Source organism: Mizuhopecten yessoensis, unplaced genomic scaffold, assembly GCF_002113885.1.
Source record: "Mizuhopecten yessoensis strain PY_sf001 unplaced genomic scaffold, ASM211388v2 scaffold9355, whole genome shotgun sequence".
NCBI classification, from domain to species: Eukaryota; Metazoa; Mollusca; class Bivalvia; order Pectinida; family Pectinidae; genus Mizuhopecten; species Mizuhopecten yessoensis.
In genome coordinates, this window is record NW_018408006.1 from 102,016 (window position 1) to 125,795 (window position 23,780).

The following is a 23,780-nucleotide window of genomic DNA, read 5'->3' on the forward strand; positions in this document are numbered from 1 at the left end:
TTACACCCTACTGGCCCTGGTATACACAGACTATACATTACACCCTACTGGCCCTGGTATACACATACTTTACATTACACCCTACTGGCCCTGGTATACACAGACTATACATTACACCCTACTGGCCCTGGTATACACATACTTTACATTACACCCTACTGGCCCTGGTATACACAGACTATACATTACACCCTACTGGCCCTGGTATACACATACTTTACATTACACCCTACTGGCCCTGGTATACACAGACTATACATAACACCATACTGGCCCTGGTATACAGAATTTACATTACACCCTACTGGCCCTGGTATACACAAACTATACATAACACCATACTGGCCCTGGTATACAGAATTTACATTACACCCTACTGGCCCTGGTATACACATACTATACATTACACCCTACTGGCACCCTTTTGATTGCCCTCCTATAACAGTAACATAACAACATGGACAAACTATACAATATCCACCTCAAGTATAAGTCACACCAACAGATTACAGAGCTTTCTGGCAATGTTTGTCAGACTTACTGATGAAAAGTAACACAAACCTCATCTGGCTGTTCACTATTTGAGGGGTTGTAGTGAGTGACCATCTGAATGCCTGCTGGAATCTCATCAAGTGAACACTGGTCAACATCCTCCCATTTTGTGTTGGAGCCATTCCACCAGCCAGTGATTCCAGATATGTATGAACTGAGTGAGCTACTGCAAGCACTATCTGTAGACATGTATAAGCAAGTGCTATCTGTAGACATGTATAAACAGGCACTATCTGTAGACATGTATAAACAGGCACTATCTGTAAACATGTATAAACAGGTGCTATCTGTAGACATGTATAAACAAGCACTATTTGAAGACATGTATAAACAGGCACTATTTGAAGACATGTATAAACAAGCACTATCTGTACACCTGTATAAACAGGCACTCTCTGTAGACATGTTTAAACAAGCACTTCCTGTAGACATGTATAAACAGGTACTATCTGTAGACACACTATCTGTAGACATGTGTAAACAGGCACTATATGTAGACATGTATAAACAGGCACTATCTGTAGACATGTATAAACAGGCGCTATATGTAGACATGTATAAACAGGCGCTATCTGTAGACGTGTATAAACAGGCGCTATCTGTAGACATGTATAAACAAGTGCTATCTGTAGAAATGTATAAACAGGCGCTATCTGTAGACATGTATAAACAAGGCCGATTAAAATCTCACTCATGCACAAATAATATGAATATATATATATTGTATATATCAATCTAAATCAAACATGCCCTTTTTTGAAACTTCTCACATTTTGTGCCTGATGCAACCAAGCTAACACAAGCCCCTCAGCTAGTGAAAGGGGGATAACCTCATTTTAAATGTTCTTCTAAATCTTAATTAAAAGAGGTTTTTGTCATTAAATTTACAATACCTAATTTAATAACTTATTGTGATATGTATACATAGTGCATAACATATTCTGTGTCATTGACTTGATCTATCCCTGTTGTTACTACAAATTCAGTGTCAAAATACTACAGCACTATTTCTTACCTGCACTTTCCATATCGTTGTGCAATGCTTTTATCGTGTAAGAAGAGTCACTTTAACGCATTAATTGTGGGTTACAAAATGTTCATTATTTGTATCTCAGGCCTACTACATCTGTTTGGAAATACTTTCTTACAAAATTAGCAAAGGTGGGCTGCTTTAGTAACAGTTTTCCCACCATGGGTGTGGTGAAGACAGTGTTAATCTTTGGAAAATACATGACCTCTAACATCTACTCTACTGGAGTGTTTATTGAGAATAACTGAATTGTAATTTATAAAGATGACTGGTCTAACGATGATATGAAATATTGTATCCTCTGATAGGTAAGAGAAGATGTGTTCAATGACAGTAAGTGTTTACCTGACTTTGGTGAACATGTTGAGTTTCTGTTCGATGAGAGTAAGTGTTTACCTGACTTAGGGGAACATGTTGAGTTTCTGTTCAATGAGAGTGAGTGTTTACCTGACTTAGGTGAACATGTTGAGTTTCTGTTCAATGAGAGTAAGTGATTACCTGACTTAGGTGAACATGTTGAGTTTCTGTTCAATGAGAGTAAGTGTTTACCTGACTTAGGTGAACATGTTGAGTTTCTGACACACCACACACAATCGTGTTGGTAAAAGCGATGTCTGGGTGACTTTTTGTTGAGTGTGACCTTATGCCCGTGGGTCAGACAAGACTGACAGGTGTGAAGAGCGTGACACAGCCCGGAACAGTTGTACTTCTTGGCATGCCTGGCATCCGCACATTTCTACAAAATATTAGGAAACATAAACTGAATGTTAGAAAAGAACAGTTGCAGATGTTGGTTTGTCTAGGATCTGTACACTAAGCTAATATATAACACTGGTTATAGACTTTATAACCAGTTCAAAATCTCACCAATACATTTATCAGGATCATCTAGATAAGATGTCTGTCAGATAAACTCACATCTAGTCGGCTACGGTGGACACAGCCAGGCATGCGGGTGTCCCGTTTTTCCATACAGAAGGCACACTCAGGATCCTGAGGACAACGTTCATGCTGGGGGTCAGCATAGTTCTCACAGTGGTCCAGGTCCTTATCCTCTTCATTCTGTAGGTAAACAATTAATTCTCTCAAGTCAAGTCAAGCAATACAAATACACTCTAACTTAACATCTGGCATGCTTCCTCAATACTAATCATTTACTATACATATATAAAGTGACAAATATGTATCATTAGCTAAATGAGCACTTCAACATGAAAAAGTTTCTTTTAAATGCAACCGAGTTGAAATTAAATCCTTAGAGAGGAAGGAGATGATGTGATCACATATCTAGTGGGCTAATGTTGTTCCAGTTAAAAGTCTCAAGAAGAAGTGATTACCTGCCCTTTGTTGGATTAATCAGGACAAACACAAGAGAAGAATTGATGTGGATTGGTGGATTGGTGATAATTATATTAGTGATTATCTGCCCTTTGATGGACAGGAAAGACACTAGAGAAGGATTGGTGTACTGGTGATATTGATATTAGTGATTATCTGCCCTTTGATGGACAGGAAAGACACTAGAGAAGGATTGGTGTACTGGTGATAATGATGTTAGTGATTATCTGCCCTTTGATGGACAGGACAGACACTAGAGAAGGATTGGTGTACTGGTGATAATGATATTAGTGAGTATCTGCCCTTTGATGGACAGGACAGACACTAGAGAAGGATTGGTGTACTGGTGATAATAATGTTTGTGATTATATCTGCCCTTTGTTGGACAGGACAGACACTAGAGAAGGATTGGTGTACTGGTGATAATGATGTTAATGATTATCTGCCCTTTGTTGGACAGGACAGACACTAGAGAAGGATTGGTGTACTGGTGATATTGATATTAGTGATTATCTGCCCTTTGTTGTACAGGACAGACACTAGAGAAGGTTTGGTGTACTGGTGATATTGATATTAGTGATTTTCTGCCCTTTGTTGTACAGGACAGACACTAGAGAAGGTTTGGTGTACTGGTGATAATGATGTTAGTGATTATCTGCCCTTTTTTTTTGTACAGGACAGACACTAGAGAAGGTTTGGTGTACTGGTGATATTGATATTAGTGATTATCTGCCCTTTGTTGGACAGGACAGACACTAGAGAAGGTTTGGTGTACTGGTGATAATGATGTTCGTGATTATCTGCCCTTTGTTGTACAGGACAGACACGAGAGAAGGATTGGTGTACTGGTAATAATGATATTAGTGATTATCTGCCCTTTTTTTTTGTACAGGACAGACACTAGAGAAGGTTTGGTGTACTGGTGATAATGATGTTAGTGATTATCTGCCCTTTTTTTTTGTACAGGACAGACACTAGAGAAGGTTTGGTGTACTGGTGATATTGATATTAGTGATTATCTGCCCTTTGTTGGACAGGACAGACACTAGAGAAGGTTTGGTGTACTGGTGATAATGATATTAATGAGTATCTGCCCTTTGTTGGACAGGACAGACACTAAAGAAGGATTGGTGTACTGGTGATAATGATATTAGTGATTCAATATCTTTTACTGGACTAATTAGGTTAGTTACTGGAAAAAAGGTAGGTGTCAGACTGATATTGATAGCTCCAATGTTGATTCTGCTCTCTAAAGGTCCCCAACCACAGCAATCTCTAATCCAAAGTATCAATTTCTTTTAGTGTACAGCAAAACACAGCATTGCATCTCTCAGGTCCAACAGGTTTCAATATATATATGAATGGTAGTCAAATGTAAAGGTGTTCTTCTATTGGGTATATACAAGTCTCTATAAAGCCATTTATACCTGTAGTCCATCCAGCTTATGACAAATATTTTCTTTCGGTTAAATATTTTTTATGTCTACCTCCATAATGGTCGACAATTATAAATAAAATATATGTACATGTATGCCTATCACATCAACCTTGCACATATAGTAGGCTTTTGCTTTAAACAAGAAAATTCAAGAAATGATGTTACTCAATGCTTAATAAGGAGGCAAGGTAGTCTAGTGGTAGGACACCGGGCTCGTGACCGAAGGGTTGCGAGTTTGAATCTCGTCACGGCACTGTGTTGTATCTTTGAGCAAGATACTTTACTCCGCTTGTTCCAGTCAATTCAGCTGTAAATGAGTATGTGGTTGGGTAGTGCTAGGATTGTAGAATGCTAGCTGTGAGCACCGAAATGGCAGCACCGGAGAGTTGCGAAAGGTATTGGCTGGTTGCAAAGGCCCTATAACCACGGATAATAATTTGTGAACCGCTTTGAGACAACCTACAAACTAGGATGTGATAAAGCGGTATATTATTTTTAATATAAATTTGAGCCTTTCACATCATTCTTATATTGTTTACTCTTTCATTCTTATACTGTTAAAGCTAAGAAATGTTCATGAAAGAAATGAATTGAGTTGAATATATGTAAACACTGTAAGTATATGTGAGTTGAATTATTGATGATAGAAGATAATTATAGGTGAGTACAGGTAAGTATAGATAAAAGTAGAAACCTCCACATTGGAGTGGATTAAATATTGATGTGACAATGGTTCCGGTACACGACATCCCATCATTGTCTGAGTGGATGTAACCTAGACTCCCTCACAAACAGGACATCCTTACTACCCACACCCTTTTATTGTAATCATTAATGATGACCAGCAGCCACAACAGGTACAGATCAATAACGCCAGTAAAAACACCTGTACAATCAGGTCAGGTCTGATTTCAATCTGTTATCCTATAGACCCACAGCAGTACACCTGTAAAATACTCTTGTCAGGTCTAATTTCAATCTGCTGATCCTATAGACCCACAGCAGTACACCTGTAAAATACTCTTGTCAGGTCTAATTTCAATCTGCTGATCCTATAGACCCACAGCAGTACACCTGTAAAATACTCTTGTCAGGTCTAATTTCAATCTGCTGATCCTATAGACCCACAGCAGTACACCTGTAAAATACTCTTGTCAGGTCTAATTTCAATCTGCTGATCCTATAGACCCACAGCAGTACACCTGTAAAATACTCTTGTCAGGTCTAATTTCAATCTGCTGATCCTATAGACCCACAGCAGTACACCTGTAAAATACTCTTGTCAGGTCTAATTTCAATCTGCTGATCCTATAGACCCACAGCAGTACACCTGTAAAATACTCTTGTCAGGTCTAATTTCAATCTGCTGATCCTATAGACCCACAGCAGTACACCTGTAAAATACTCTTGTCAGGTCTAATTTCAATCTGCTGATCCTATAGACCCACAGCAGTACACCTGTAAAATACTCTTGTCAGGTCTAATTTCAATCTGCTGATCCTATAGACCCACAGCAGTACACCTGTAAAATACTCTTGTCAGGTCTAATTTCAATCTGCTGATCCTATAGACCCACAGCAGTACACCTGTAAAATACTCTTGTCAGGTCTAATTTCAATCTGCTGATCCTATAGACCCACAGCAGTACACCTGTAAAATACTCTTGTCAGGTCTAATTTCAATCTGCTGATCCTATAGACCCACAGCAGTACACCTGTAAAATACTCTTGTCAGGTCTAATTTCAATCTGCTGATCCTATAGACCCACAGCAGTACACCTGTAAAATACTCTTGTCAGGTCTAATTTCAATCTGCTGATCCTATAGACCCACAGCAGTACACCTGTAAAATACTCTTGTCAGGTCTAATTTCAATCTGCTGATCCTATAGACCCACAGCAGTACACCTGTAAAATACTCTTGTCAGGTCTAATTTCAATCTGCTGATCCTATAGACCCACAGCAGTACACCTGTAAAATACTCTTGTCAGGTCTAATTTCAATCTGCTGATCCTATAGACCCACAGCAGTACACCTGTAAAATACTCTTGTCAGGTCTAATTTCAATCTGCTGATCCTATAGACCCACAGCAGTACACCTGTAAAATACTCTTGTCAGGTCTAATTTCAATCTGCTGATCCTATAGACCCACAGCAGTACACCTGTAAAATACTCTTGTCAGGTCTAATTTCAATCTGCTGATCCTATAGACCCACAGCAGTACACCTGTAAAATACTCTGTCAGGTCTAATTTCAATCTGCTGATCCTATAGACCCACAGCAGTACACCTGTAAAATACTCTTGTCAGGTCTAATTTCAATCTGCTGATCCTATAGACCCACAGCAGTACACCTGTAAAATACTCTGTCAGGTCTAATTTCAATCTGCTGATCCTATAGACCCACAGCAGTACACCTGTAAAATACTCTTGTCAGGTCTAATTTCAATCTGCTGATCCTATAGACCCACAGCAGTACACCTGTAAAATACTCTGTCAGGTCTAATTTCAATCTGCTGATCCTATAGACCCACAGCAGTACACCTGTAAAATACTCTGTCAGGTCTAATTTCAATCTGCTGATCCTATAGACCCACAGCAGTACACCTGTAAAATACTCTGTCAGGTCTAATTTCAATCTGCTGATCCTATAGACCCACAGCAGTACACCTGTAAAATACTCTTGTCAGGTCTAATTTCAATCTGCTGATCCTATAGACCTGACAAGAGTACATCTGTAAAATACTCTGTCAGGTCTGATTTCAATCTGCTGATCCTATAGACCCATAGCAGTACATCTGTAAAATACTCTGTCAGGTCTGATTTCAATCTGCTGATCCTATAGACTTTATCAGGTCTGATTTCAATCTACTGATCCTATAGACCCACAGCAGTACATCTGTTACTACTTTTACTTTTATCCCTAATATCTAAGTCCTCAACATCGCAACTACTAGTTTCAATCAAAGCTATTCAATTTCATCATCGCCAATTCTCATCTCCAACTGACTACCAGATCTAGTTCTCACCATAGCTGACCATCAACTCTAATTTTCATCTTCACAAACATTTAGTTCTCACAACATCTGACCATTTATTCTTAATTTTTTGTACAACTGACCACCAACCATTAGTTCATTCATTTGACCACTTAATAGTATTCCTTTTTCACAGCTGACCAACCCTTAGTTCTCACATCTGACCATTAACTCTTAATTCATTTGTCCAACTGACCACCAACCCTTAGTTCTCATCACAGCTGACCAACCCTTAGTTCTCATCACAGCTGACCATCATTTCTAAGCTGGTGAAATGCTGTTATTAATGGAAATTTTATCCCATGTGTAAGACTGCATATGTAATTCTTACTCCATATATAAGCTGCAATATATTTTTGTCCCATATTCTATGTATATGTATCATGTAACCTTTTATCCCATATTCTATGTAAAACTATTATGTAATTCTTTGTCCCAAATTCTATGTAAATTAAATTTGTGTATGTACATGTATTATGTAATTCTTTGTGCCATATTCTATGTATATGTATATTATGTGATTCTTTTTGCCCATTTTCTATGTATATTTATTATGTAATTCTTGTTCCAATATTCTATGTATATGTATTATGTAATTCTTGTTCCAATATTCTATGTATATGCATTATGTAATTCTTGTTCCAATATTCTATGTATATGCATTATGTAATTCTTTTTCCCATATTCTATGTTTAACTAGAACACTGACAGGTCAGTAAGGGCCCCGTCTTGTGGCAATATTTACCCCATAATCATCAAGAAGCAATCTGCCCATATAGCTGAGCTTGACGTTGGACATTCGGACTTCAAAAAGAATCGCAAGGAAGCAAAATATACATGTTACATGTACTCTGATGTGAGTCTTGTTTCCTTCCACCTCCATATTTGCTGGGCTAACAGAAATGTAAATACCGGTGCAATACTCATTTGTTAGCTTTGATTTGTTTTATATCACCTTATATACCTCCTCCATCAAGAGCCAGGGTCAAAGTCAGAGATTCACTTTGTCTTTGACTTTTGGACCCAAATGACCTTGACCATTAACCCAGTGACCCTGATCTTTGGTCAGTTGACTTATTCTTTATATCCGACCAACTTTACTTCTTAACCCTTATGCTGCTATATTGATTTCTATGTAAACGGACACCACTGCTGAATTAATTATTGAAATTTAAATTAATTTTCTTGATTTTTCAAAGGTGCATAACTTGGAAAATATTTGTTACATGTGAAAAAAAGTTATATGAAAATTGTTCGTTGTTGTCTCGAGTTTATATTAACGTTTTCAATTCTAAAGTTGCTTCAGTATTTACCTGTACAGGTGGTAATAAAGGTAAGAAAATGTGAAACTTTTAATTAATCGGATTTAAGCAAGAGGAAGATCATTTTAAAATTATTTTCGTCCTCAAAAGTGATTGGCAAATGATAACAGAGATTATAAACTTCATTTTTGACATAAGACGCTGTATATTTACACGGAGATTCTCAGGTAAAAAGGTCAGGTATTTCGTCAAGAATTGCATGTGATTTGCTACAGGTTTCAGGTCGCCATTCAATAAATTTACTGTCACAGTCGGCATATAGATATATCTTAGCTACGGTCTAGTTTATGATTAAATCACCGATAAAAAGTTTGAAGAAATAAATCGGCTCAAAACGTATCAATGTCAATGTTCAATTCGGCCTCACCTGCAGACGACATGTGCGCCTCGGTCCGCCGATATTTTCCTGTTTGCGTAGAGCACAAAGCCGTTTACTGGAAAGTTACATATTATGTAACACCGAAGTATTTCCACATCAACCATGCAAAACCCTTTAAAACCTTTATTATCATCGTAGGTGACGATGGAGAATAAATGTTCACCATCATATTCATCGCTTCAATCTACACGTCCGCCATTTTTATGATTTTTTTTCGATTTGAAATTCTCTCGCACACCTTTGGTTATTTCTAGAGAACACTGCCGTGAATATCGAAAGTAATGACAAAACAACCAATCAGAAGCCTTCTACTATACGCGTTCGGGTTTGGTATAGCAACAACCAGACTTCACACTTCCTGGCTACCGATCAAAGCCTACAGACCGAGAAACGACTATAGTCGTGCGTAGAACTGACGGCCCGACTTTTCAAAACGACTATTGTTGTGCGTAGCAGCCTAAGGGTTAAAATCATAACAAAATGTTAATCAGTAAAAACTACAAAACTTGACCTTGACCCTTTGGACCCCGTAACCTGGACCTAAGGTCAGTTGACTCTGTGTTAAATTCTGAACAACTTTGCTTCATAATGTCATAACATTGTTCATCAGGGAAAAGTTACAAAATTTAACCTTCACCTTTGACCCAGTGACCTTGACCTTTGGTCAATTGACTCCTTGTTTAATTCTGAGCAACATTGCTTCAAAGTGTCATAGGGAAATGTTCACCAGTGAAAAGATACAAAATTTAACCTTGACCCGATGACCTTGACCCTTGGTCAGTTGACTCCTTGTTTAATTCTGATCAACTTTGCTTCATCATGTCATAACAAAATGTTCATCAATGAAAAGATGCAAAATTTGACCTTGACCTTGGAATCTAATGACCTTGACCTCGACTTTTTACCTCAGTGTGTCTCTTTGTTTAATTCCGAACAACTTTGCTTCATAATGTCCTAGTGAAATATTCACCAGTGAAAAGCTACAAAATTTGACCTTGACCCCTGACCCGATGACCTTGACCTTTGGTTAATTGACTCCTTGTTTAATTCTGATCAACTTTGCTTCATAATGTCATAACAAAATGTTCATCAGTGAAAAGATGTAAAATTTGACCTTGACCTTTGAACCTAATGACCTTAACCTTTGACCTTGACTTTTTACCTCAATGTGTATTTTTGTGAACTGAACACCTTGACCAAGTTTCATGTACATCGGTCAGTTAATACTAAAGTTATCAGCCAGGAACAAAATTTGTGGATGGACAGACAGACAGACAGACAGACAGACAGACAGACAGACAGACAGACAGACAGACAGACAGACAGAGTGATTACTATAGGGCACCCGTATCTCTGATACGGGCCCTAACTACTTGTATTATCTAATTCTTGGGCTATTTTCTATCCATGTATTACTATTATGTAATTCTTTGTCCCTCATTCTATGTACAGTGTATGTAAATTATGTATTTCTTTGTCCCTCATTCTATCTACATTGTATGTAAATTATGTAACTCTTTGTCCTTCATTCTATGTACAGAGTATATAAATTATGTACTTCTTCGTCCCTCATTCTATGTACAGAGTATATAAATTATGTACTTCTTCGTCCCTCATTCTATGTATAGTATATATAAATTATGTAACTCTTTGTCCCTCATTCAATGTACAGTGTATATAAATTATCTAATTCTTTGTCCCTCATTCAATGTACAGTGTCTATAAATTATGTAACTCTTTGTCCCTCATTCTATGTACAGTATATATAAATTATGTAATTCTTCGTCCCTCATTCAATGTACAGTGTATATAAATTATGTAATTCTTTGTCCCTCATTCTATGTATAGTATATATAAATTATGTACTTCTTCGTCCCTCATTCTATGTATAGTATATATAAATTATGTTATTCTTTGTCCCTCATTCTATCTACAGTGTATGTAAAATATGTAACTCTTTGTCCTTCATTCTATGTACAGTGTATGTAAATTATGTAACTCTTTGTCCCTCATTCTATGTACAGTGTATATGTATTTTGTAATTCTTTGCCCCTAATTCTATGTACAGTGTACATAAATTATGTAATGCTTTGTCCCATATTCTATGTACAGTGTTTATAAATTATGTAACTCTTTGTCCCGTATTCTATGTTTAACTTTTATGTAATCTTTGGCTCTCATTCCTATAAGACAATGTATTTTTGTAACCGATTGGCATTGCCTGATCAGCGTATATAAAAGGCAGCATCTGTCCATATTCATTTTGACTAGGTCTGTGTGTAAGACAGCATCACATTTACGTATTAAGAAAATAAGAATAATTGACATCTCTTGAGCTACAACTCTAGGGACATTATTTTAGGTAATGCTCACATGCTGTGTACACAAAACCTGAAAGGAAGCTAAAGCCCCAAAAATCAATACACTGCACTACTCAAGGCCAGTTAGCTTCTCTACCAAGTACATGCTGCAGATGTGTCACTCTACACAATTACCACACTGTGATGTCATCAGACACTGGAACCTAGCTAACACACTCTTACACAGACTGTCAGACACTGGACCCTAGCTAACACATTCTTGTCTTACACAGCCTGTCTGACACAATAGAGCCCTGCACACTGGGTCCACTAACACTCATGTCTTACACAGCCCATCTGACACTGGAGCCCTACACAATAATGTCTTACATAGCCTGTCTGAAAATGGAGCCCTACACACTAATGTCTTACACAGTCTGTCTGACAGGGAATTCTTACAAACTAATGTCTGACACAGCCTGTCTGACAGTGGAGCCGTACACACTAATGTCTTAAACAGTCTGTCTGACAGTGAGGCCCTACACACTAATGTCTGACACAGTCTGTCTGACAGTGGAGCCCTACACACTAATGTCTGACATAGCCTGTCTGAAAGTGGAGCCCTACACACCAATGTCTGACACAGCCTGTCTGACAGTGGAGCCCTACACACTAATGTCTTAAACAGTCTGTCTGACAGTGAGGCCCTACACACTAATGTCTGACACAGTCTGTCTGACAGTGGAGCCCTACACGCTAATGTCTGACACAGCCTGTCTGACACTGGAGCCCTACACAATAATGTCTTACACAGCCCGTCCAACAGTGGACCCCTACACAATAATGTCTTACACAGTCTGTCTGACAGTGGAGCCCTACACGCTAATGTCTGACACAGCCTGTCTGACACTGGAGCCCTACACAATAATGTCTTACACAGCCTGTCTGACAGTGGAGCCCAACACACTAATGTCTTACACAGTCTGACAGTGAAGTCTTACACACTAATGTCTGTCATAGCCTGTCTGACAGTGGAGCCCTACACACTAATCTACACACTAATGTCTTACACAGTCTGTCTGACAGGGAAGTCTTACAAACTAATGTCTGACACAGCCTGTCTGACAGTGGAGCCCTACACCCTACTGTCTTAAACAGTCTGTCTGACAGTGAGGCCCTACACACTAATGTCTTACACAGTCTGTCTGACAGGGAAGTCTTACAAACTAATGTCTGACACAGCCTGTCTGACAGTGGAGCCCTACCCACTAATGTCTTAAACAGTCTGTCTGACAGTGAGGCCCTACACACTAATGTCTTACACAGTCTGTCTGACAGTGGAGCCCTACACACTAATGTCTTACACAGCCCGTCCAACAGTGGACCCCTACACAATAATGTCTTACACAGTCTGTCTGACAGTGGATCCTTACACACTAATGTCCGACACAGCCTGTCTTGACAGTGGAGCCCTGCACACTAATGTCTGACATAGCCTGTCTGACAGTGGAGCCCTACGCACTAATGTCTGACATAGCCTGTCTGACAGTGGACCCTACACACTAATGTCTTACACAGCCTGTCTGACAGTGGATCACTACACACTAATGTCTGACACAGCCTGTCTTGACAGTGGAGCCCTGCACACTAATGTCTGACATAGCCTGTCTGACAGTGGATCCCTACAAACTAATGTCTGACACAGACTGTCTGACAGTGGAGGCCTACACACTAATGTCTGACATAGCCTGTCTGGCAGGGGACCCTACACACTAATGTCTTACACAGCCGGTCTGACAGTGGAGCCCTACACACTAATGTCGTACACAGTCTTTTTGACAGTGGAGCCTTACCCCCTAATGTCTAACACAGCCTGTCTGACAGTGGATCCTTACACACTAATGTCTTACACAGCCTGTCTGACAGTGGAGCCCTACACACTAATGTCTTACACAGTCTTTTTGACAGTGGAGCCTTACACACTAATGTCTAACACAGCCTGTCTGACAGTGGATCCTTACACACTAATGTCTGACACAGCCTGTCTTGACAGTGGAGCCCTACACACTAATGTCTAACATAGCCTGTCTGACAGTGGAGCCCTACACACTAATGTCTTACAAAGTCTGACAGTAGAGCCCTTCACACTAATGTCTTACACAGTCTGACATTGGAGCCCTACACACCAATGTCTTACATAGTCTGACAGTGGAGCCCTACACACTAATGTCTGACATAGCCTGTCTGACAGTGGAGCCCTACACACTAATGTCTTACACAGCCTGTCTGACAGTGGAGCCCTACACACTAATGTCTGACACAGCCTGTCTGACAGTGGAGCCCTACACACTAATGTCTGACACAGCCTGTCTGACAGTGGAGCCCTACACACTAATGTCTGACACAGCCTGTCTGACAGTGGAGCCCTACACACTAATGTCTGACACAGCCTGTCTGACAGTGGAGCCCTACACACTAATGTCTGACACAGCCTGTCTGACAGTGGAGCCCTACACACTAATGTCTGACACAGCCTGTCTGACAGTGGAGCCCTACACACTAATGTCTGACATAGCCTGTCTGACAGTGGAGCCCTACACACTAATGTCTGACATAGCCTGTCTGACAGTGGAGCCCTACACACTAATGTCTGACACAGCCTGTCTGACAGTGGAGCCCTACACACTAATGTCTGACATAGCCTGTCTGACAGTGGAGCCCTACACACTAATGTCTGACACAGCCTGTCTGACAGTGGAGCCCTACACACTAATGTCTGACATAGCCTGTCTGACAGTGGAGCCCTACACACTAATGTCTGACACAGCCTGTCTGACAGTGGAGCCCTACACACTAATGTCTGACACAGCCTGTCTGACAGTGGAGCCCTACACACTAATGTCTGACACAGCCTGTCTGACAGTGGAGCCCTACACACTAATGTCTGACACAGCCTGTCTGACAGTGGAGCCCTACACACTAATGTCTGACACAGCCTGTCTGACAGTGGAGCCCTACACACTAATGTCTGACACTTCCTGTTTGACAGTGGATCCTTACACACTAATGTCTGACACAGCCTGTTTGACAGTGGAGCCTTACACACTAATGTCTAACACAGCCTGTCTGACACTGGAGCCCTACACAATAATGTCTTACGCAGTCTGTCTGACAGTGGATCCCTACACACTAATGTCTGAAACAGCCTGTCTGACAGTGGAGCCCTACACACTAATGTCTGACATAGCCTGTCTGACAGTGGAGCCCTCCACACTAATGTCTTACACAGCCTGTCTGACAGTGGATCCCTACACACTAATGTCTGAAACAGCCTGTCTGACAGTGGAGCCCTACACACTAATATCTTACATAGCCTGTCTGACAGTGGAGCCCTACACACTAATGTCTGACATAGCCTGTCTGAAAGTGGAGCCCTACACACCAATGTCTGACACAGCCTGTCTGACAGTGGAGCCCTACATACTAATGTCTGACACAGCCTGTCTGACAGTGGAGCCCTACACACTAATGTCTTACACAGTCTGACAGTGGAGCCCTTCACACTAATGTCTTACATAGTCTGACAGTGGAGCCTTACACACTGATGTCTGACACAGCCTGTCTGACAGTGGATCCCTACACACTTATGTCTGACACAGCCTGTCTGACAGTCGAGCCCTACACAATAATGTCTGACACAGACTGTCTGACAGTGGAGCCTTACACCCTGATGTCTGACACAGCCTGTTTTACAGTGGATCCCTAAACACTAATGGCTGACACAGCCTGTCTGACCGTGGAGCCCTACACACTTATGTCTGACATAGCCTGGCTGACAGTGGAGCCCTATACACACACAGCCTGTCTTGACAGTGGAGCCCTACCCGCTAATGTCTTACATAGCCTCTCATACAGTGGAGCCCTACACATTAACGTCTACAGTAGAGCCCTTCACACTAATGTCTTACAATGTCTGACACAGCATGTCAGACAGTGGAGCCCTACACATTAATATCTGCCACAGTCTGTCTCACAGTGGAGCCCTATACACACTAATAATGTCTGACATAGCCTGTCTAACAGTGGATCCCTACACAATCATGTCTGACACAGCATGACTGACAGTGGAGCCCTAAACACTAATGTCTGACCCAGCCTGTCTGACAGTTGTAAGGTTCCACTGTCAGACAGGCTAAGTCGGACTTTAGTGTGTAGGGCCTCACTGTCAGACAGGCTAAGTCGGACTTTAGTGTGTAGGGCCTCACTGTCAAACAGGCTGTGTCAGGCATTAGTGTGTAAGGATTTACTGTGAAACAGGAAGTGTAAGACATTGGTGTGTAGGTAGTGGGTAGGGATCCACTGTCATACAGGCTATGTCAGACATTAGTGGGTAGGGCTCCACTGTATGTCAGGCTATGTAAGACATTATTGTGTAAGGCTCAAGTGTCTTACACAGCCTGTCTGACACACTTGGGCCCTACACACTCATGTCTGACACAGCCTGTTGGACAGTGGATCCCTACACATTAATGTCTTACACAGTTGTCATACAGTGGAGCCATACACACTAATGTCTGACTTAGCCTGTCTGTAATGTCTTACACTTCCTGTTTCACAGTAAATCCTTACACGCTAATGTCTTACATAGTCTGACGGTGGAGCCTTATCCGCTGATGTCTGACACAGCCTGTCTTGACAGTGGAGCCCTACATACTAATGTCTGACATAGCCTGTCTGACAGTGGATCCCTACACAATAATGTCTGACACAGCATGTCTGACAGTGGAGCCCTACACAATAATGTCTTACATAGCCTGTCATACAGTGGAGCCCTACACACTAATGTCTTACACTTCCTGTTTGACAGTAAATCCTTACACACTAATGTCTGACACAGCCTGTTTGACAGTGGATCCCTAAACACTAATGTCTGACACAGCCTGTCTGACAGAGGAGCCCTACACAATAATGTCTGACATAGCCTGTCTGACAGTGGATCCCTACACAATAATGTCTGACACAGCATGTCTGACAGTGGAGCCCTACACAATAATGTCTGACATAGCCTGTCTGACAGTGGATCCCTACACACTAATGGCTGACACAGCCTGTCTGACCGTGGAGCCCTACACACTAATGTCTGACATAGCCTGTCTGACAGTGGAGCCCTACACAATAATGTCTGACATAGCCTGTCTGACAGTGGAGCCCTACACACTAATGTCTTACACAGTCTGACAGTGGAGCCCTACACATTAACGTCTTACATAGTCTGACAGTAGAGCTCTAGATACTAATGTCTGACATAGCCTGTCTGACAGTGGATCCCTACACACTAATGGCTTACACAGCCTGTCTGACAGGGGAGCCCTACCCACTAATGTCTGACACAGCCTGTCTGACCGTGGAGCCCTACACACTAATGGCTTACACAGCCTGTCTGACAGTGGGTCCCTAAACACTAATGTCTGACACAGCCTGTTTGACAGTGGAAGCCTGTCTGACAGTGGAGCCTTACACATAATGTCAGACAGGCTGTGTAAGACATTAGTGTATAAGGATCCACTGCCAAAAAGACTTTCAGACATTAGTGTGTAGGGCTTAACCGTCAGACAGGCTGTGTAAGACATGAGGGTGTAGGGCTCCACTGTCAGACACAGTCTGTCTGACAGTGTAGCACTACACATTAATGTCTGACACACTCTCTAATGTCTGACACAGCCTGTCTGTCAGTGGAGCCCTACACACTAATGCCTAACATAGCCTGTCTGACAGTGAGGCACTACACATTAATGTCTGACACGGTCTGTCTGACAGTGGATCCCTACTCACTAATGTCTGACACAGCCTGTCTGGCAGTGGAGCCCTACACACTAATCCTGTCTGACAGTGGAGCCCTACTCACTAATGTCTTACACAGTCTGACAGTGGAGCCCTTCACATTAATGTCCGACACAGTCTGTCTGACAGTGGAGTCCTACACACTAATGTCTTACATAGTCTGACAGTGGAGCCCTACACAAGAATGTCTGACATAGCCTGTCTGCCAGTGGATCCCTACACACTAATGTCTTACACAGCCTGTCTGACAGTGGAGCCCTACACACTAATGTCTGACACTTCCTGTTTGACAGTGGAGCCTTACACATAATGTCTGACAGAGTCTGTCTGACAGTGGAGCCCTACACATTAATGTCCGACACAGTCTGTCTGACAGTGGAGCCCTACACACTAATGTCTGACATACCCTGTCTGAAAGTGGAGCCCTACACACTAATGTCTTACACAGCCTGTCTGACAGTGGAGCCCTACACACTAATGTCTTACACAGTCTGTCTGACAGTGGAGCCCTACACACTAATGTCTTACACAGTCTGACAGTGGAGCCCTTCACACTAATGTCTTACAGAGTCTGACAGTGGAGCCCTACACACTAATGTCTTACATAGTCTGACAGTGGACCCCTACACACTAATGTCTGACATAGCCTGTCTGACAGTGGATCCCTACACCCTAATGGCTGACACAGCCTGCCTGACAGTGGAGCCCTACACACTAATGTCTGAAATAGCCTGTCTGACAGTGGAGCCCTACACACTAATGTCTGACACAGCCTGTTTGACAGTGGATCCTTACACACTAATGTCTGACACAGCCTGTCTGACAGTGGAGCCTTACACACTAATGTCTAACACAACCTGTCTGACAGTGGAGCCCTACACAATAATGTCTTACACAGCCCGTCCAACAGTGGAGCCCTACACAATAATGTCTTACATAGCCTGTCTGACAGTGGAACCCTACACATTAATGTCTGACACAGTCTGTCTGACAGTGGAGCCCTATACACACTAATGTCTGACATAGCCTGTCTGACAGTGGGTCCCCACACACTCATGTCTTACACAGCCTATCTGACACACTAGAACCTTACACACTCATGTCTTACACTCCCTGTCTGACACTGGGTCCCAGCACACTCATGTCTTACACAGCCTATCTGACACACTGGAACCTTATACACTAATATCTTACACTCCCTGTCTGACACTGGGTCCCCACACACTTATGTGTTACACAGCCTATCTGACACACTGGAGCCTTATACACTAATGTCCTACACTTCCTGTCTGACAGTGGAGCCCTACACACAAATGTCTGACATAGTCTGTCTGACACTGGGTCCCCACACACTCATGTCTTACACAGCCCGTCTGACAGTGGATCCCTACACACTCATGTCTTACACAGCCCATCTGACATTGGAACCTTACACATTAATGTCTGACACAGCCTTTCTGATACACTAGGGGCCCTACACACTCATGTCTTACACAGCCTGTCTGACACTTGAGCCTTACACACTAATATCTTACACTCCCTGTCTGACAGTGGAGCCCTAAACACTAATGTCTGACACAGCCTGTTTGACAGTGAGGCCCTACACGCTAATGTCTTACACAGCCTGTCTGACACACTTGGGCCCTACACACTCATGTCTGACACAGCCTGTCTGACAGTGGAGCCCTACACACTAATGCCTAACATAGCCTGTCTGACAGTGAGGCACTACACATTAATGTCTGACACAGTCTGTCTGACATTGGAGCCCTACGCACTAATGTCTTACACAGTTTGTCTGACAGTGGAGCCCTACACACTTATGTCCAACATAGCCTGTCTGACAGAGAGGCCCTACACACTAATGTCTTACACAGCCTGTCTGACAGTGGATCCTTACACACTAATGTCTGACACAGCCTGTCTGACAGTGGAGCCCTACACACTAATAATAATAATATACAGCATTTATATAGCACCCTATATAATTTGTAAAACTACTCTAAGGCGCTTTACAACATATGGATAACATGTCTCACATGGTATGTCTGATACTTGAGCCTTAAACACTAATGTCTTACACAGCCTGTCTGACAGTGAGGCCCTACACAATAATGCCTTACACAGCCTGTCTGACAGTGAGGCGCTACACACTAATGTCTTACACAGCCTGTCTGCCAGTGAGGCCCTACACAATAATGTCTGACACAGCCTGTCTGACGGTGAGGCCCTACACACTAATGTCTGACTTAGCCTGTCTGACAGTGAGGCCCTACACCCTAATGTCTGACACAGCCTGTCTGACAGTGGGGCCCTACACACTAATGTCTGACACAGCCTGTTTGACAGTGGATCCTTACACACTAATGTCTGACACAGCCTGTCTGACAGTGAGGCCCTACACACTAAAGTCCGACTTAGCCTGTCTGACAGTGAGGCCCTACACAATAATGTCTGACACAGCCTGTCTGACAGTGAGGCCCTACACACTAATGTCTTACACAGTCTCTCTGAAAGTGGAGCCCTACACACTAATGTCTTACACAGCCCGTCTGACAGTGGAGCCTTACACACTAATGTCTTACACAGCCTGTCTGACAGTGGAGCCGTTCACACTAATGTCTGACAGTCTTTTTGATAGTGGAGCCCTACACACTAATGTCTTACAGTCTGTCTGACAGTGGAGCCCTACCCACTAATGTCTGACACAGCCTGTCTGACAGTGGAGCCCTACACACTAATGTCTTACACAGCCTGTCTGACGGTTAAGCCCTACACACTAATGTCTGAAAGTCTTTTTGGCAGTGGATCCTTATACACTAATGTCTTACACAGCCTGTCTGACAGTGGAGCCCTACACACTAATGTCTGACATAGCCTGTCTGACAGTGGAGCCTTACACACTAATATCTTACACAGCCTGTCTGACAGTTAAGCCCTACACACTAATGTCTTACACAGTCTGTCTGGCAGTGGAGCCCTACACACTAATGTCTGACACAGTCTTTTTGACAGACGAGCCTTACACACTAATGTCTTACACAGCCTGTCTGACAGTGGAGCCTTACACACTCATGTCTTACACAGCCTGTCTGACACTTGAGCCTTACACAATAATATCTTACACTCCCTGTCTGACAGTGGAGCCCTAAACACTAATGTTTGACACAGCCTGTTTGACAGTGAGGCCCTACACGCTAATGTCTTACACCGCCTGTCTGACACACTTGGGCCCTACACACTCATGTCTGACACAGCCTGTCTGACAGTGGAGCCCTACACACTAATGTCTAACATAGCCTGTCTGACAGTGAGGCCCTACACATTAATGTCTGACACAGTCTGTCTGACATTGGAGCCCTACGCACTAATGTCTTACACAGTTTGTCTGACAGTGGAGCCCTACACACTAATGTCTTACACAGTCTGTCTGACAGTGGAGCCCTACGCACTAATGTCTTACACAGTTTGTCTGACAGTGGAGCCCTACACACTAATGTCTGACACAGTCTGTCTGACAGTGGAGCTCTACACAATAATGTCTTACACAGCCTGCCTGACAGTGGAGTCATACATACTAATGTCTGACAGTCTTTTTGATAGTGGAGCCCTACACACTAATGTCTTACAGTCTGTCTGACAGTGGAACCTTACACACTGATGTCTTACACAGTCTGTCTGACAGTGGAGCCCTACCCACAAATGTCTGACACAGCATGTCTGACAGTGGAGCCCTATACACTAATGTCTAACATAGCCTGTCTGACAGTGGAGCCCTACCCACTAATGTCTAACATAGCCTGTCTGACAGTGTAGCCCTACCCACAAATGTCTGACATAGCCTGTCTGACCGTGGAGCCCTACACACTAATGTCTAAAATAGCCTGTCTGACAGTGGAGCCCTACACACTAACAGCCTGTCTGACACACTTGGGCCCTACACACTCATGTCTGACACAGCCTGTCTGACAGGGGAGCCCTACACAATAATGTCTGACATAGCCTGTCTGACCGTGGAGCCCTACACACTAATGTCTTACACAGCCTGTCTGACAGGGGAGCCCTACACACTAATGTCTGACAGTGGAGCCCTACACACTAATGTCTTACACAGCCTGTCTGACAGTTAAGCCTGACACACTAATGTCTTACACAGCCTGTCTGACAATGGATCCTTACACACTAATGTCTTACACAGTCTGTCTGACATCACGGCTCTACACACTAATGTCTGACACAGTCTTTTTGACAATGGATCCTTACACACTAATGTCTTACACCACCTGTCTGACAGTGGAGCCCTACACACTAATGTCTGAAAGTCTTTTTGGCAGTGGATCCTTACACACTGATGTCTTACACAGCCCGTCTGACAGTGATGCCCTACACACTAATGTCTTACACAGCCCGTCTGACAGTGGATCCCTACACACTAATGTCTTACACAGCCCGTCTGACAGTGGAGCCTTACACACTAATATCTTACACAGTCTGTCTGACAGTTAAGCCCTACACACTAATGTCTTACACAGTCTGTCTGACAGTGGAGCCCTACACACTAATGTCTGACAAAGTCTTTTTGACAGTGGAGCCTTACACACTAATGTCTTACACAGCCTGTCTGACAGCGGATCCTTACACACTAATGTCTTACACAGTCTGTCTGACATCACGGCCCTACACACTAATGTCTGACACAGTCTTTTTGACAATGGATCCTTACACACTAATGTCTTACACCACCTGTCTGACAGTGGAGCCCTACACAGTAATGTCTGAAAGTCTTTTTGATAGTGGAGCCCTACACATTAATGTCTTACACAGTCTGTCTGACAGTGGAACCTTACACACTGATGTCTTACACAGTCTGTCTGACAGTGGAGCCCTACCCACTAATGTCTGACACAGCCTGTCTGACAGTGGAGCCCTACAGACTAATGTCTTACACAGCCTGTCTGACAGTGAGGCCCTACACACTAGTGTCTTACACAGCCTGTCTGACAGTGGAGCCCTACACACTAATAATAATAATATACAGCATTTATATAGCGCCCTATATAATTTGTAAAACTACTCTAAGGCGCTTTACAACATATGGATAACACGTCTCACATGGTATGTCTGATACTTGAGCCTTACACACTAATGTCTTACACAGCCTGTCTGGCAGTGGATCCTTACACACTAATGTCTTACACAGTCTGTCTGACAGTGGAGCCCTACACACTAATGTCTTACACAGTCTTTTTGACAGTGGATTCTTACACACTAATGTCTTACACAGTCTGTCTGACAGTGGATCCTTACACACTAATGTCTTACACAGTCTGTCTGACAGTGGAGCCCTACACACTAATGTCTGAAAGTCTTTTTGGCAGTGGATACTTACACACTTATGTCTTACAGTCTGTCTGACAGTGATGCCCTACACACTAATGTCTTACACAGTCTGTCTGACAGTGGAGCCTTACACATGAATGTCTAACATAGCCTGTCTGACAGTGGAGCCCTACACACTAATGTCTTACACAGCCCGTCTGACAGTGGAGTCCTACACACTAATGTCTGACACAGTCTTTTTGACAGTGGAGCCTTACACACTAATGTCTTACACAGTCTGTCTGACAGTGAGGCCCTACACACTAATGTCTGACACAGTCTGTCTGACAATGGAGCCTTACACACTAATGTCTGACACAGGCCGTCTGACAGTGGAGCCCTACACACTAATGTCTGACAGTCTTTTTGACAGTGGAGCCTTCCACACTAATGTCTTACACAGCCTGTCTCACAGTGGATCCTTACACACTAATGTCTGACACAGTCTGTCTGACAATGGAGCCTTAGATCCTTACACACTAATGTCTTACACAGTCTGTCTGACAGTGAGGCCCTATACACTAATGTCTGACACAGTCTGTCTGACAATGGAGCCTTACACACTAATGTCTGACACAGCCCGTCTGACAGTGGAGCCCTACACACTAATGTCTGACAGTCTTTTTGACAGTGGGGCCTTACACACTAATGTCTTACACAGCCTGTCTGACAGTGAGGCCCTACACACTAAGGTCTTACACAGCCTATTTGACAGTGGATCCTTACACACTAATGTCTGACACAGTCTGTCTGACAGTGGAGCCTTACACACTAATATCTTACACAGTCTGTCTGACAGTGGATCCTTACACACTTATGTCTTACACAGCCCGTCTGACAGTGGAGCCCCACACACTAATGTCTTACACAGCCTGTCTGACAGTGAGGCCCTACACACTAAGGTCTTACACAGCCTATTTGACAGTGGATCCTTACACACTAATGTCTGACACAGTCTGACAGTGGAGCCCTACACACTAATGTCTTACACAGTCTGTCTGACAGTGGAGCCCCACACACTAATGTCTTACACAGCCCGTCTGATAGTGGAGCCCTACACACTCATGTCTTACACAGTCTGTCTGACAGTGAGGCCCTACACACCTATTTCTTACACAACCTGTCTGACAGTAGAGCCCTACACACTAATGTCTTACACAGCCT

The 23,780-nt window shown here is 42.7% G+C and overlaps 1 protein-coding gene across 3 annotated transcripts in view; it reads right to left on the minus strand.

Annotated features, from left to right (window-relative positions):
- The window catches only part of LOC110457864 (multiple epidermal growth factor-like domains protein 8), a 93,981-nt gene that overhangs the window by 54,025 nt on the left and 16,176 nt on the right, over positions 1–23,780 (minus strand). For 2 of the 3 annotated variants that reach the window (XM_021509312.1, XM_021509311.1), the window contains exons 5-7: positions 2,501–2,644; positions 2,132–2,318; positions 562–731 (exon numbers count right to left, since the gene is read on the minus strand). In XM_021509312.1, the coding sequence (XP_021364987.1) occupies positions 562–731; positions 2,132–2,318; positions 2,501–2,644 (501 nt within the window). Of the gene's footprint in view, positions 1–561; positions 732–2,029; positions 2,053–2,131; positions 2,319–2,500; positions 2,645–23,780 lie in introns of those variants that run through there. The other variant, XM_021509313.1, reaches the window with a different exon arrangement.